This window comes from Typopeltis vanoorti, chromosome 17, assembly GCF_054136105.1.
Source record: "Typopeltis vanoorti isolate ZY-2024b chromosome 17, IOZ_Tvanoo_1.0, whole genome shotgun sequence".
In the NCBI taxonomy this organism is placed as follows: domain Eukaryota; kingdom Metazoa; phylum Arthropoda; class Arachnida; order Uropygi; family Thelyphonidae; genus Typopeltis; species Typopeltis vanoorti.
In genome coordinates this window covers 28,421,112-28,438,007 of record NC_143565.1, presented here as the reverse complement: position 1 = coordinate 28,438,007, position 16,896 = coordinate 28,421,112, and the positions used below count along the sequence as shown (strand labels likewise).

General features: G+C 34.9%; 1 protein-coding gene across 1 annotated transcript in view; it reads left to right on the top strand.

Moving 5' to 3' along the window:
* Positions 1-16,896, top strand: part of LOC150097244 (TOM1-like protein 2) — a 253,155-nt gene that overhangs the window by 31,720 nt on the left and 204,539 nt on the right. The window contains exon 3 of the mRNA XM_090407627.1: positions 10,104-10,188. Coding sequence (XP_090263753.1) covers positions 10,104-10,188 — 85 coding nt within the window. The remainder of the gene's footprint in view (positions 1-10,103; positions 10,189-16,896) is intronic.

Sequence of the window (16,896 nt, the reverse complement as noted above, 5' to 3'; positions counted from 1 at the left end):
AACAATAGGTTACACAGAAAGAGAAAGTAAAAAGGATTGGATCTTGAATGAAGTAAAAAGGTTAAGCGATCAAAGGAAAAGCATGAAACTAAAACAGAACTATAACAGAAATGAATATAACATTTTAACCAGAGAAATTAGAAAATTGGTTAAAAGAGGCAGGAATAACTGGTTAGAAGAAAAATGCAAAATGGCAGAAAAGCTATCAAAAGAAAATAACCTTCGTGGATTATATAAACAAATAGACCAAATTAGTAAGACACGGACAACAAAAATTATAATGATCAAAAACAAAGAGGGACAACTAATTGAAAGTAAAACAAAAAGAATGTCCAGATGAGAAGAATACTTCAAAGATTTATATAATAAAAACAGCTCCCAGGATATTATGATTCCAGCCACTGAAATGGAAAAAGAAAACAAATATCTTTACCAAAGAAATAATAGCACACAGCATAGAAAAACTCAAAACTAGGAAGGCACCTGGCATTGATCAAATATATGCAGAATTCTTAAAAGCAGGAAATGAACAACTTTTGGAACCATTAAAAACATTATTTGAAAGGATCTACAAAAACGAAGCAGTGCCTACTGATTGGACCAAATCAGTCATAACTCCTATATACAAAAAAGGAGATAAAACAGAATGCAATAATTACAGAGGCATTAGCCTCCTCAGTATTCCAAGTAAGGTTTTTACAAAAGTACTCCAAAAACAAATTAAGCCATATATAGAACTGGCACTAGGAGAAGAACAAGCAGGTTTCAGACCAGGGCAAAGCATAATTGATCAACTATTCACCTTAAGACAGCCAATAGAAAAGACACAAGAGTACAACCAAAGTTGCAACATAAATTTCATAGACTTTTGTCAGGCATTTGATTCAATCCATAGAAGAGAACTATGGAAAACTATGGAAGAATTTGGAATTCTCAACAAAACCATAAGAGTAATAAAGAATCTGTTTGAGAAATCTGAAAGTACAGTACGAATGGAGGACACCTTAACCAACTGGTTCCACACAGAGAACGGAGTAAGACAGGGATGCAATCTGTCACCAGACCTGTTCAATCTTACACTGAAAGAAGCAACCAATAAGGCCTTAAACAATGAAGACTCCAGAATCAAAATATTTGGAAAAAATGTGACAAATTTAAAATTTGCCAACGACATTGCATTACTTGCAAGCACAAAAGAAAATCTACAGCGAATTTCTGATAAAATAAAGGAGGAGTGTATAAAAGCTGGCTTAAACATAAATATAAACAAAACAAAAATTATGCAAATAGGAAAAAGAAGCACCAATCTGAAAATTGAAATTGATAGTAAGAATCTAGAACAGGTAGAAAACTTTACCTACCTTGGAAGAGTTATTGAATACAACGATGAAATTATAAAACATATAAACAGACGAATCAGTCAAGCATCCCAAATTTTTGGACGACTTAATAAAATATGGAAGTCAAGAGACATCAAACAAGTAACAAATAAGAATTTATGAAACAATGGTCCTCCCTATACTCCTCTATGGAAGTGAATGCTGGAATCTCAAAAAGGCTGAAGAGAAAAAATTATTAGTTACTGAAATGAGTTGGCTAAGAAGATTACTTGGAGTATCTCTGCTGGATCGACTAAGAAACGAAGACATAAGGAAACGACTAAAACAAGAAATAACAATAATATACAAAATCAAAGAAAGAAGACTGATGGTTTTGGCCATTGCAGAATGGGAACAGAAAGACTACCATCTAAAGCCCTGAATACAACGATGGAAGGTAAAAGATCCAAAGGATGGATAGACAAACCAAATCATAACAAGCAACACCAAACTGGACAGAATTGTGCTGACTCTCCCAGGACAGACAGAAGTGGAAAGAGTTCATTCATCCTCATCATCATCATCCACATAGATGATGGAAGAGAGAAGAAGAAGAGGTGTTGATGTTACATCAGGTGAGAGAAGGGTACACATTAAATCCAGATTTAAAAACATTGTGAAAGAAAGTAGTATTGATCATCTTGATGTGACATTCCTAAATAAATCCTGTACAATCTGCAGATTCCATAATTAAATTAAATAACTGTTGTAATAAATTTAATATGAAAATCAGCAATAAAAGGAAACCGGCACAGTGAAAATACACAGAAACATTGAAAACATCAACTGCATTCTGAATGGAGAACCTAAAGAACAAGTAAAATATTAACTATTTAGGCACAATTTTTAGTATACATGGCAAATCAAATGTGGACATAGACAACAGAATCAGCAAAGCTGGAATTTCAGGAAATCACCTGAATAAATTTATATGGAATAAGAGAGAAATTTGCCAAAACGCTAATCCAGTTGTATACAAGGTGGTGTTTAAACTGATTTTGACTTATGGATCTGCGAGTTGAGTTAGGAATAAAACATTGATCAAAGACTAGAGACCACAGATATGAGAGTTCTGAGAAAGATTAAAGAAGTGAACAGATAGTATCAATGTCAGAATCATGTTGAAAATGAGGATATTAGGAAGGAACTCGGAGATTGTTTGCATTCAAGAGTGTGAGAAGCAATCTCAGGTGGTAATAGTCACTTAAACAGAATGGGAGAGAAAAGATTAGTAAAACAAGTGTTTTTTTTTTCTTCTTCCAGAATAGCAGTAATCCTGATAGATAATAGATTAATTTGGAGGAAAATTGTTTATAGGAAGTTAATAGCGATCTGAACTTTTCATGTAGGACTATCATAATATCCTGTATCCACCCTGAGGTACATATCAGGAAGTTGATGATGTTAATAATTAGCATCATTTTCCCAAAATCAGCCTGAAAGAAACAAGAAACAGAAAGTCACCTGGAGAAGATAAGCTAGGTTCAGAACTATATAAATACGCAGGAACAAGATTCAAAAAAAGACGCTTATTATTTTTAAATAAAATTTACTCAACTGGTATCCCCCCAATAGAATGGAAAAAAGCAATTGTGATTCCTATCTTTAAGAAAGGTAATAGAGATGACCCTAAAAACTATAGAGGTATCAGTATACTAAATTCCTGTTACAACATATATAGCAGAATCTTAAATAACAAACTAATGAAATATTCCGAAAACTTTATTCTAGAGGTACAGAATGGATTTAGAAAAGGACGATCATGTATAGACCCAGCCTTTTGCCTAAAATTAATAGTAGAGAAAAGAAGAGAATACAATTTAGAAACACATATTGCATTTATTGACTTTGAAAAAGTTACAAGAAACATTATTTAACATATTAAAAGAAAGACAAATACCAAATAATATCCTAAAAGCTATCACAAGAATATATGAAAATAATCAAATACAAATAAGATTAAATCACGAGCTATCATATACAAGAGAGATAAACCAAGGGGTCCGACAGGGATGTCCCCTCTCAGCAACTCTTTTTAATATCTACTTAAATGAAATAATAATAAAATGGAGTAAAAATTTACACCAAGGAATTAAACTTTCACCTACAGTTAACTTAAACACTCTCCTCTTTGCAGACGACCAAATAATAATTACAAATTCTGAAGATAACTTACAGAAAGCTATTTTAAATCTAAATGAGATATCCAAAGATTTTGGTATGATAATATCAACAGAAAAATCAAAAACTATGGCCTTTAAAGGACAAGATCCAGCAAGAACTAAAATAGTAATAGATAACAAGATCTTAGAACAGGTGAATTAATTTAACTACCTAGGATGTATGATCACATATGAAAATGAAAAAAGATATAAACGTAAAAATTGCAAAATATTTAAAAATAACAGGTGTAATTAACTCTATATTTAAACCAAACCTAGTTCAAAAATAAACCAGGCTAAAAGTATACAATACATTAGCCTTACCGGTCTTAATGTCGAAATCTGGACAATAAAACAAAAAGACAAACAAAGATTAACAACAGCAGAAATGAAGTTTATGAGAAAAACTGCAAAGTATACCCTATTTGATCACAAAAGAAACGAAGATATTATGAAAGAATTAAACCAAGAACCAGTAATAGAAAAAAATTAAAAAATATAAACATAAATGGATGGAACACGTTCAAAGAATGAAAACAGAAAGATTACCAAAACAAGCATTAAAGTACAAGCCATTAGGAAAAAGAAAACCAGGACATCCTCTTAAACGATTCAACGATGACTTCTAAGGCCGGAACAGGCCATGCTAGGCCTGAATCCTTGATACGTATGATGTTTAAGATTCAATACTATGATCATACTACATAATTAAGTCTTCAGTTAGTACTGATTTCTTTTCAATAGTATTATTCCAAATTAATTTATAATTTTCAAGATTTTCATGTGAGGAATAATTTCTTATCCTTCAAACACTAAAAGAATGAGAAATATTTTTCCTCATATACACAGCAGACATCCAGAACTTAGATATCTGATTACATAATACAAGAGGAAGACAGTAGGTGGCAGTTTATTTGAGAGGCATTTTTGCTAGACTGTAACTTCAAACTAGACCATTTGATCAGGTCTGTTATCAATATTTGCTCACTATATTGCCTACCTACTACCTACCACCTTCTGCAATCGGATAGCCAGCTTTCTCTTTATGGTAATTCATTTCATGTCTTGATGGGTGGTGCCCTCTCTTCAGCCTTCACTAATGCAGGAGTGCCTCAGGACTCTATTCCATTACCTGCCTTTTTTCTCCTATACATAAATGACCTACTCACAGTTACTACTAATCCTACCCACAATTTTTTACTTGAGTGATAATTGCACCCATAAAAAGCATGTATTTCTTTGCCTTGGTGACCAAAGCAAACATTTATTCCACTAAACATCAGCATGAGTGATAATCTCTAACCTCAGTAATACAAATCTCTCTCTGCTTGGACTGACATTTTCTTTCAGCCTCTCCTGGCGTAAGCAGATCAAATCAATAGCTTTCTCAACCTCTAAAAAATTTAAGTATTCTTTTCCACTTTATTTTTATATATTTATTTTTTTTTGAGACACTACTTGTTCATCCATCCAACTTCTAATGCTATATAAATCCCAAATTACCCATTCCATACACTACTTTTCACATGTTTGGGGTAATGCACTTAAAACCTTCCTAATAATTGTCGATGCTGTTCAGAGGAGTGATAAATTACCCTGCTCTTACTAACTCACTTTAACTTCCATCTCACAAAAGCAGTGTTTCAGCTCTGTGTTTTTTCTCCAAGTATTTTAATGGGCACTACTCCACTTAATTTGTAACCATCATTCTCCACTTTTTGTTAAACAAGAGCAGCAGCTGCTCAACATCCTTTTCCAGTACGCAGAGAACTTGCTTCTCTCCTTCCTCTTTTATTCCATCGCCTTCTGTTCTTTGAAACAGACTCCCTCATGAAGTGTTCCTCATTTCTTCTTTCTCACTCATCCCCTGCACCCCTACACATGGTGCTGATGTGCTGTGGTTCTTCTACCTCTTGTGTATGGGATATATTAAAAAAAAAAAAATCTAAACATTGTGAAATGCTAAATACAAAAGATGAGATTTCTTTGGTGACCCATGTAATAGTTTCTGGAAAAGTATGATGCTAGGAGGTCAACTTTGTTTATTGGTGATGTGGGTGAATCTTTACAATACGGAAGGAACTGGAAAATTGCAACTGGTGCTTGTGGTGAGTAACCAAAAGGCATAAGAGCCATTTGGGAACAAGGCAAGTTTTTTCCAGTGGCTAACTTTTTTATAGAAGGTTTTTTCTTGCTTCTTTAGATGAAGAAATTGAAGCTGGAGACTCCTTTTTCAGTTATAGTATGTTTTATTTTTCTTATGTCAATAGCCCATGAATTTCATTGATAGATAAGGTATTCAGGTACTCATATCAATGAAAATAATTTCTGTAATGCTTTCTGAGTGTGTGTGATAAGGATAGGAGACTGATTGCAACAATGCATCAAGGGAAATGAAGAGTAGAAATTGTAATTCACATCCTATTTATAATTTTTGCAGTGATAAATGGCACAAAGCTAGGAAAGACAGAGATACTAGGAACCAGCATTTTGTATCAAATTATTATTATTATCATCATCCAGGCCTCCATGGAGTCAAAAGACTCATCGTGGGAGGTCGTTTTTAGGAAACACAAAGTTTATCATACTACTCCTTGAACCCATTAACTGTTCCCGCTCCAACCACGCTCTCAAGCAATGCATTCCAAGGCCCTCCACGCAAAAAAACGACTCCTCACCCTCTTGCACACAGCCTCCTTTCGTAACTTCCAGGGATGGCTCCTTGTCATTGCTCCTTCCGCTGTTCCACCAAGTGAAAAAACTCTCCAATGTCTACCCTGTAATTGCCTTTCAACAGTTTAAAAGTCTCAATCATATCACCTCTCCTTCTATCCACCAAACTCTGCAGTCCACATTCCCTCAGTCGATCCTCATAACTCATATTGTTCAGTCCTGAAACCATCTTTGTATCTGCCTCTGTACCCTTTCCACAGTCAGTTTATCCCCTTCAAATCCTGGGGACCAAATCTGAGAACAATAGTCCAAGTGTGGTCCGATCAGAGACTTATACAATGGAATGATAACCCTCTTATCTCTGCAGGTCAGTGTCCTTCTCATAATAGCAGCAATCCTCTGGGTTACCTTCACCACCTTTGCAATATGTCCCCTAAACTTCAGGTTTCTATCAATCATCAACCCCAGATCTCTTGTCTCCCCTACTTCCTCCAGTATAACTCCTCCCATAGAGTATGCAGCATCCCATCGATGTTTTCCAAACCTCAAGACCTTACATTTTGCTGCATTAAACTGACATCCCCATTCATTTGCCAATCTGTCTAGTTTATTCAAATCCTCTTGCAGGACTGCCACATCTGCACTATTACTGATAACCCTTCTCAGCTTCACATCATCTGCAAACAACTGAATGTCCCCTTGAATTTCACTTTATTATGAAAGACAATTATATTACTAAAGCAAGAGCACCCCTTAACAAATCCATGTTGATTCTCACAGATAACATTACCCTCATCTGCTCAATGCTGTATATCGTCCCTCACTAATTTCTCCAAGATCTTAACAACTACTGATGACTTACAAACAAGTCTATAATTAGACACTTCCAGTCTGCTACTGCCCTTATGTAGCAGCACTATCTTGCCTTCCTTCCATTCCCTGGGTACCTTTCCCACAGCCAGACTTTTATTGAAAAGCCAGGTCAACAGAGCTGTCATTTCTTTAGCACATTCTATCAAAACCCGTGGTACAATATCCAGTCCAACAGCTTTACTGGTATCCAGAGTACTTAGTATTTGGAACACACTCTCCTCTTGCACCTCTAAACCCTGAACCTGCTTTATCCCTCTAGTATTAAAACCTCCTCCAGGATGAAATACTCCAATAAACTGTTCATTGAACAACTCCACTATGATTTCCATTTTTATCCCACAGTGTCATTCTTCTACAATCATTTCTCCTCCTACTGGCCACATAGCTAAAAAATTCACTAGGATTTTCTTTGGATCTTGGTGCCAAAGAAAATCCTAGTGAATTCTTCCTCACCATACTAGTCACTCTCCTGGCCTGAGTCTTATATTCTTCATGCACCTGCTCTCTACCTCTCTCCTTATATCTCTTTCATAACCTCTTTTTCACCTGCAGTTCCTGTTTGATATTGTTTGTCATCCCCTTTACAGCAAATTGTGTCCTCTTCACTTGTGGAATACAGCTTACTATTGCTGCTAACAAATATTCTTTCACAATTTCCCAAACACTAATGATATCCTGGCCTTCTAATTATGCCCTCCATGGAACTGTCCCTGATACCTAAGACTATTATAATCACCTGCCTTATAATTCCACACACATTCCCTTTTCTTTGATATGCCTGCATGTCTGTTCATCTTCCAAGTCAAAACCACATGGTCACTCTCTCCAACTGGTGGAAGAGATGTCATCTCACTTATTATTAGCTCTTCTGAAGCTATGACCAAATCCAAAACTCTTGACCTCTTGTTCTCTCTATTACATGCTGCCGAAGACATTTGTCCCTCAAGAATTCCAAAAATTCTATCCCCTTCTTACTACTTGCATTTTCCTCTTCCCAGCTTATACTGCTGTAGTTAAAATCTCCCATAATAATCACTCTTCTTGCACTTGCCAAGCTCAACTGCCTAAACATCTCCTGCTCCCCACCCCTCTGTACTCCCTGGTTTATAGCAACACCCCACTAAATATCCTGTTTTGTCCAATTCTACCTCACACCGTATGTTTTCAAAACCATTTGTGTCACTGCCTTCCAAAGCCTCCACTCTTAGAGGACATAAGTCATCACTTATCATAAGCAGTACTCCACCACCACGTTTTCCTTTCCTATCCTGCCAAAAAATGCTGTACCCTGCCACTTCAATTCTGGTTATTATATCATCCTCCATCAACCACGTCTCAGAGATCCTAATAATCTTTGGCCAGGTTGATGCTATCAGCACCACCAATTCATCTCCTTTATTTCAGATACTCCTGTCATTAGTATAAGAGCATAAAAATGTTACTGCTTCTCTAGCTATCATTGTCCCCCCCCCTGGGCTCAATGTTACCTGATGTATGTCATTCCCCTTCTCTCAACCACCCATTCCCACAAGAGGCCAACCCTGCTACCATCCACCCTGGGAATTCTAGTTTCCCTGCAATGACACACTGACTCATTCAGAAAACAACAATCTTTCCAGATGCCTTTGTACCTCCTCATTCAAATGCAAGCAGTCTCTAGCATACAGTTCCCTTCTGTCCTCAAATGCCCTCCAAGCATCCACGTATTCCAATCCTCTCTTTTCACACATTCTGGCTATTATGCAATTCAGTATTGCTGCTCTTCTGCTCAGCTCGTCACTATCATACCTGGGCAACGCACACACAATCTTCCCTCTCTACGTTTTCTTTTGCACAATTTCAAGCAAGAATCTCAGATCTCTCGCCGCCTGATTTATACTGCCTCTCAAGTCATTCGTGCCCACCATCACAATCATTTCATCCATCCTTTCACCCCTCTTAATTGCCATAGCCACATTTTCTATCGTCCCTCCATACAAACACACCTCTAGCATCCTATCTTGCACACCAGAGAGACCTGAAGTGCATTCATGCTAAATGGTAGAAAAAGCAAAGCAAAGGAGAAAGGGGGAGGGGAAGCTGGGAAAATTTCTCTGTCAACATGGTTATGCACCTCAGGTCTCTCTCCAGTATGCTGACAGTGTCTTTGTTACTCATTTCTCAGGAATTTCCTTTGTGGAAATTTGTCACAGCACATGAAGACAGATAAATATTTGACTGAAAGAGGATATATATACACACAGCCTTGTAATAAAAAAAAATTATCCCATTCAAATCCAAAGTATTGATATATACAAAATATTTTACCTGCCTCCTTCAAAATAACTCCCAAGAGACTAAATGCATTTGTTGTAACATTTGTGTAACTTGGAAACACTTGAAAAACTTTTTTTCGGGTGTGTTTTTCTGATGTCATACATACTATCAAATCACCGTCTTTTTAATATTAGTTCTTTTAAATTCATTTTTAATATTAGTATTAGATCACCAAACTGTATAGTTGGTTAGCTGCTTTTGATTTATAGCTGAAGCATCATTCAAGACTATGAGTTCTAGCATATCTGGTCTATAAATTGCATGTGGTCTTATGCCAATTTATTTTGCAAGATAAAAACCCTTCCACCTCCATATGAGACCACCCAACTGCATATCATATGGACTTATTTGTACTAAAATAAAATACAACAGTGGAGTACCACATGGCATCGCGGGAAGTAGTTTTCTGATGTTCAACATGGATTAAAATTAAATTTGATTAATAAATTTTGGTAAGATTCATTGTAATCATATATGTGATGCTGAGAACCCTATTTTTGATATTGTTGCTTCACTTTATGCAAATTCAATTTTGAATTAGATTTACATTTAGTATACAGTACTTTGAAATAAGGCAAATTAATTCTTTATTCTTCTTAATATTATTCATTGATTATAATGAATGCTGAAGGTTGTTAAAATAACATCTCATTATTTTAAGGTATGCATATATGTTTATAAATATTTATTATATTTTTAGTCCTAAAGATGCAGTAAAAGCAATCAGAAAAAGATTGCAACAAAATGCTGGAAAGAACTACACTGTGGTCATGTACACCTTAACTGTGAGTAAAATATTTTTAGTTGTAGTAAGTTATTAGCTTTCGTATAATCCTTTTAAACTGTATCATTGGCTTAATTTATTTGCTGATATAGTCTTTGTGGTGGGACTACCATAATACAAAACTGTGCAGTATAGGGAGAAGAGGAATAAAAGGATTCTGGAAGGACTAATGAATGCTTTCATGAGCTTGAGAGCCTGTTGATGGCAAACTAATATTTTCTGCCACTAATATAAGAAATCCTCATTAACCACCCAACTGGCCAAGACATATATATACATTCAGGTTACCATGGATGTGAAGTGCATATTAAAATTGTAATACCATTAATATTACATTGAAATATATGATGGATACGAAGTGTAGAGGAGCGATGTATTTTATCCATATTGATGGCGACGTGGTTAATTTGATATGAAGTAAACAAAACAAAAAAAGAAAGCTAACTTTGAAACAAACATGTACGTTTCTTTTCCTTCGTGGTTACATGGTGATCAGAATTCATCATAAAAAATTATGGAAACAACTACCATGTTAGAGTAAAACTTTATTTTTATAAACCCAAATAATCACTCGACGTTTTGACCTTCACATTAAGGTCATCATCTGGAGTATATACATATATACAAAGAAACAAGTTGCACTACAATCTGCATGGTATGTTAAAGTTACATTGACTTGTTCAACCTCTAAAACTATTGGCTTGATCTATGGTGGAAAAAAAAAACATTACTACATAAGCTAGAGCTATGTTATTATTATCTATTTGGTTATAAAAATAAATTAAACTAGAGAACAACATGTTCACACAAAAGTTACTCATATAAGTATACATATAAATTAAAACAAAACAGAATGGATGATGGACAATCAAAGCTGAAATAATTGCTTAGAGTCCTAAAGTTATAGTTTGTGGGAAAACTTGAACTAAGTGGGCTGAATGTGTGTCATCCAAATTCTTGGGATTTTTATGTCACCATTATTGTTAAGATTAGGATGGTTAATCAAAATTTCACAGGTTTCTTTAAATTTCCATTCATATCAAGTTTTTGTAATATGTAAAGAAGATGTACTTTTCCAATCATTTCGGTGTAGGGTGTTAAGAGTGTGATCCTGAGACTCCTGCTTCACCAAAATTGTTAAATTTAATGTGTCATTTGTGTTCTTTTTTTATGAATAGGGATTATACATCTAGTTTCACCGATATAAGGTAAGTTACAGGTGCAATAGATACAATAAACTCCAGGATGAGCCAATGGGGGGGGGGGAGGATCCTCTAAGGTGGTTTAAAAGTGGCATTAAGATTATAATGGTGTAGAGTTTTATTAATTTTTTCTAAAAAACTTTAATATATGGAATAGCTATGGTTTTATTGTAATCTTCAATATATTATTTTTTGATGAAGTTTTATGAAGAACTTTATTAATAGTATTTTTGCTATAGCCATTATTTATAAATGTATTGCTAACAATTTTTAATTCTTGTTTAGGAGCTTGTTTATTAGAGTAAATTGTTATAGCTCTGTTTTTGAGGGTGTTAATGACTCTTAAGTTTTTGCAAAGGGTGGTTAAATGAGTTAGCATATATATATATATATCTATATATATATATATTTATAAAAATATATAGATATATATATATAGAGACAAATTTATTGTTAAGATACAACTAGTTTCGTTGAAATACAACTTCTTCAGGTATCATGGGCAAAGAATAAAATAAAAAATAACAGACACGTGAAATTTTTAATTTCACGTGTCTGTTATTTTGAACAATTTTTAATTCTTGTTTAGGAGCTTGTTTATTAGAGTAAATTGTTATAGCTCTGTTTTTGAGGGTGTTAATGACTCTTAAGTTTTTGCAAAGGGTGGTTAAATGAGTTAGCATATATATATATATCTATATATATATATATTTATAAAAATATATAGATATATATATATAGAGACAAATTTATTGTTAAGATACAACTAGTTTCGTTGAAATACAACTTCTTCAGGTATCATGGGCAAAGAATAAAATAAAAAATAACAGACACGTGAAAAAATACACTAACAGATCTAGTATAAAACAAGTACATTTAAAAAAGAATGCGTGCTAGAGTTCCAACTGAAGTTGACTACGTGCGTGAGCTGGTATTAGTGCACCAGTATTGAACAGTGGCAATGTGCGCATCAGAAATATTATAGCTAAGACTGTTATTAATATGAGACGAATCAAGCAATATTTCTTTAGATTCAATTATTCTTCTTTCCAGTTCATCATAGCACACATGGATATTAGAGGTTTTTTGCCAGTCAACGATGTGTTGGCGATCATCATCTGCGTTGATGGAGAAGAGAATGTAGCTAGAGAGAGCGCTGGCTCTGGTTCTGTTGTAAGAAATGTCTCTTTGATGTTCTTCAATGCATAAAAGGATGGATTTAGCAGTTTGGCCGTAATATGGTTTGCCACAATCACACAAAATCTTACAGACTCCTGGATACTGAGTAGGAAGATGTTTCATTTTAGGTCTACTTAGTATGGAGCGAAGTTTAGGGAACGTAGTGAAGCAAGTTCTAATATTGAATTTCTGAAGCATTTTTGCCAGTTTCGGGGAGAGAGAGTTGATGTATGGTAACGAAATAAAACCTCTTGGTGGAGAAGACTCTTCAAGAGCAGTTGAGTGGTGGACAGAGAGAAATTTATTAATCTTTTTAAGAGAGAATCCATTGTTAATGAAAGACTTTTTAAGAAAATTGAGTTCATATTCAATTTCTGTTTCATCTGTTAATAAAGATCTGGCACGATATGCCAGGGTTGAAATAATACCAAACTTTTGTGGAGGGTAGTGATGGGAAGAAGCATGAAGATATCTGTCTGTGCGAGTGGGTTTTCTACAAATGGAGATTTTGATGTTCTCAGCGCATCTCGTAAGTTTTAAGTCCAGAAAGGGAAGACATTCGTCGGATTCTAGTTCACAGGTGAAGTTGATTTTCTGATGAAACTTGTTGAGGTGGTCCAGAAAAAGGTTGAGGTTGTTGATACCGTGTTCCCAGATGAGAAATACATCGTCAATGTAACGATACCAAACTTTAGGTTTAAGAGGTGAGGAATTAATAGCTTTTTCTTCAAAATCTTTAAGAAATATGTCAGCAAGAATTGGAGAGAGCGGGCTGCCCATAGCTAAACCTGGGTTTTGTTTATAAATCTTGTTATTGTATTTGAAGTATCCTGAGTTCACACAGTGAGAAAGTAAGGAGAAAATTTCTTGGATAGTTTCCTCTGGAGAAGGTATAGAACTTCTTGAGTAGAGACATTCATGAAGAGGGAAACAATATCGAAACTTGCCATTAAATCCGATGTGTTGAGTTTGATATCTTTAATATTTGAGACAAAATCAGCTGAATTTTTTACATGAGAAAAGGAAGTACCACAAAGGTTTTTTAAAAAGGATGTGAGGTATTTTGAGAGGTTGTAAGTAGGGGAGTTTATGCCTTCAACGATAGGTCTAAGAGGAGAGTTTAATTTATGGATCTTAGGGAGTCCATATAACCTAGGGATTAGAGGATGAAATGACCTAAGGAAAAGTCGGATGTTTCTTGGTTACTCTGAGGTGGTTTTCAGTAAATTGTTGGTCCTATTGTGCAGTTCTTTAGTAGGATCACTATTTAGTTCAGAGTAAGTGTCAGTGTTTAGTAGTTCTAAAATTTTGTTATGATAATCTGATCTATTTAAGATGACAGTAGCATTCCCTTTGTCTGCAGGGAGAATAATGATGTCATTATTGTATCTCAAACTTTTAATAGCTGATCTCTCAGAATGAGAAATGATATCAGAAGGTGGTCTTGCATGATTTATGGTGAAAATAGCTTCCATACGAAGAAGGTTTGCCTCTGGAATTGGTAATAGGGATGTTGCTTTTTCTATCTTTGTTAAGAATAGTTCTTTAGGTATTGAAGTAGGAGCTATAACAAAATTGAGACCTTTAGCAAGTACACTTTCTTCTGCCATTGAATAATTGAATATAAAGAAATATTGCTTGATTCGTCTCAATTAATAACAGCCTTAGCTATAATATTTCTGATGCTCACATTGCCACTGTTCAATACTGGCGCACTAATACCAGCTCATGCACGTAGTCAACTTCAGTTGGAACTCTAGCATGCATTCTTTTTTAAATGTACTTGTTTTATACTAGATCTGTTAATGTATTTTTTCATGTGTCTGTTATTTTTTATTTTATTCTTTGCCCATGATACCTAAAGAAGTTGTATTTCAATGCAACTAGTTGTATCTTAACAATAAATTTGTCATTCTCGGTTTAAAGTCATTTAATTTCCTTTTTTATATACAGTTCTACCGAGTAAATAATGAACATTAATATATATTTATATATATCGGCTCAATAAATATAAATAAATATATATATATATATTGGCTCGGGGCTTCCACGGGCTACCGAGCGTGTCCCCTAGGTGGCGGATGGGGGAACCATACCATCCATTGGATATCAGGGCAGCTCTGAATATATTGAAGAAAGAGCTGTGGAACTGTGGCGATCCCATGTGAAAATATTGCCATTTACCAACCCGCACTTGGCCAGCGTGGTGAATTAATGGTCTAACCTTCTAAGATGAATCTGACAGAAATAAAATGTCCCTCATTCCCCGGAGGCCAGATTGCTACTACCTATGGCAGCAGGCAGTTAAACATGAAGGCAGAGGGTGCTAAGAATCCCGGGTAACCAGATCATGCTGCCATTGGAAACTAGAGCTTGGAACGTTAAACTGTAGGACTCTGAGCAGTGAAGCACGGTTAACTGAACTAACTGAATAGCTAAAGTGACTAAAATGGGACATTTCTTGGACTATACGAAGTCAGACATAATGGTGAAGAAATTCTTCGATTAAAAAATGGAGACATATTATATTATAGAGGTCAAGATAAAGAAAGAATCAGTGGAGTTGGATTCTTGATCAACAAAAAACTGAAGAACAACATAATAGAATTTGACAGTGTATCCGATCGAATAGCAAGTATTGTTGTTCAAATCTCGAAAAGATACACTCTTAAGATCATCCAAGTCTATACACTAACAATAAGTCATACTGACGCAGAAATTGAAGCCTTCTATCATGATATATCCCAGCTCTACAATAAAGGAAAACATCATTTCAGAATTGTAATAGGAGACTTTAATGTTCAACATTCCGATAAAAGCTCAATGGGAAATTTTGGATATGGCATGAGAGATGACAGAGGAGCAAGGTTAATAGAATTTGCAGAAAAAGAAAACCTGTATATCATGAATTCTTTCTTCATGAAAAATCACATAGAAAGTGGGCTGGAAAAACTAGTGAAATGGACTTTATCCTCAGCAATAAGAACAACATCTTTCAAGACTGCTCTGTTATAAACACCTTCAACATTGGAAGTGACCATCGTATGGTACGCAGTAAGATTCAAATAAACTTCCAAAAAGAAAGAAGTAAAATGTTTCGGAGATCAAAGCAAAACATAGATGAACACAAACTCAACATTAAAAAAGATATATTCCATCACGAACTAAACAATAGATTTAAACATCTTATTATAGATGACAATGCTGATCTATCAGAAAGTAATGACATTATTATCCAAACATATAGAATGGGGAATGACCAACCAAGTCCTTGAGTGTTGCCGCTAATTTCTTGGCTAGGTGATAATTTGGGCTGTCTTCAACTATTGGCCGAAGCAGAATGTTACGTTTAGGTGGCTATATATTCTGGGAGAATGGGCATAATGGGGTAACAGTTTTTTAACAATGTCCAATGGCCAAGAAGTGACAGACTTTAAGTAATTTCACAGTTTTTTCCCCTTAATCCTGTTAGTTGATTTATAGTTCACAAGTTGATAAGTGCTGTTATCAGAGACTAGTTGATTCAACTGATAAATGTAAGTAGATCTGTTAGGGATAACCATGGCATTATCTTTGTCCGAATTTGTTAGTTGTATATTGATTAGTTTTCAGTGAATTTTTCTGAGCAATAAATACAAGCAATAAATATTCAGGCAATGACAATCAAGGATAAGAAGGAGTAGGTAGCCATAGTATTCAACAGAAAATACGAGGCTAATCTTCTTGAATGGCAGTCAGTCTCAAGTAGAGTAATGTGGACAAATATGAGAATGGAGAACTGGACAATGAGACTTATTTGTGCCTATGGTCCCACAGAAGGTTCTACTAAGGTAGAAGTGGAGGAATTTATTGAGGCTTTAGAGAAAGCAACTGACACAATGAAAAAGGAAAAGTTGTCCTTGTTGGGGATCTAAATAGCAGAGTAGGGGAATGATTGTGAGACATACAAAAATATTTTGGGAAAATTTGGAGAAAAGAGCAAAGCTAATAATAATGGCAAATATCTGTTGGATTTCTGCCCAGGACATAGACTGGTTATTACTAACACCATGTTCCAACATAAAAATGTGCACAAATTCACATGGAGAGAAGAAGCAAGGAATAAGAAAAGTCTCATTGACTATGTTATTGTTGATTGTGATATTTTCTCCCTGGTGTAGGACATCAGAGTGTACAGAGGATTTGAAAATTGAAGTGATCACTATTTAGTCTTGAGCAGGATAAAATTCAATTTGACATTGAAAAGAATAACATGTAAGAAAGTTTTAAATCGAATAAAAGTTGAGCAGCTCTCAGATGTGAACTGTAGACTAAAATACACAAAGATT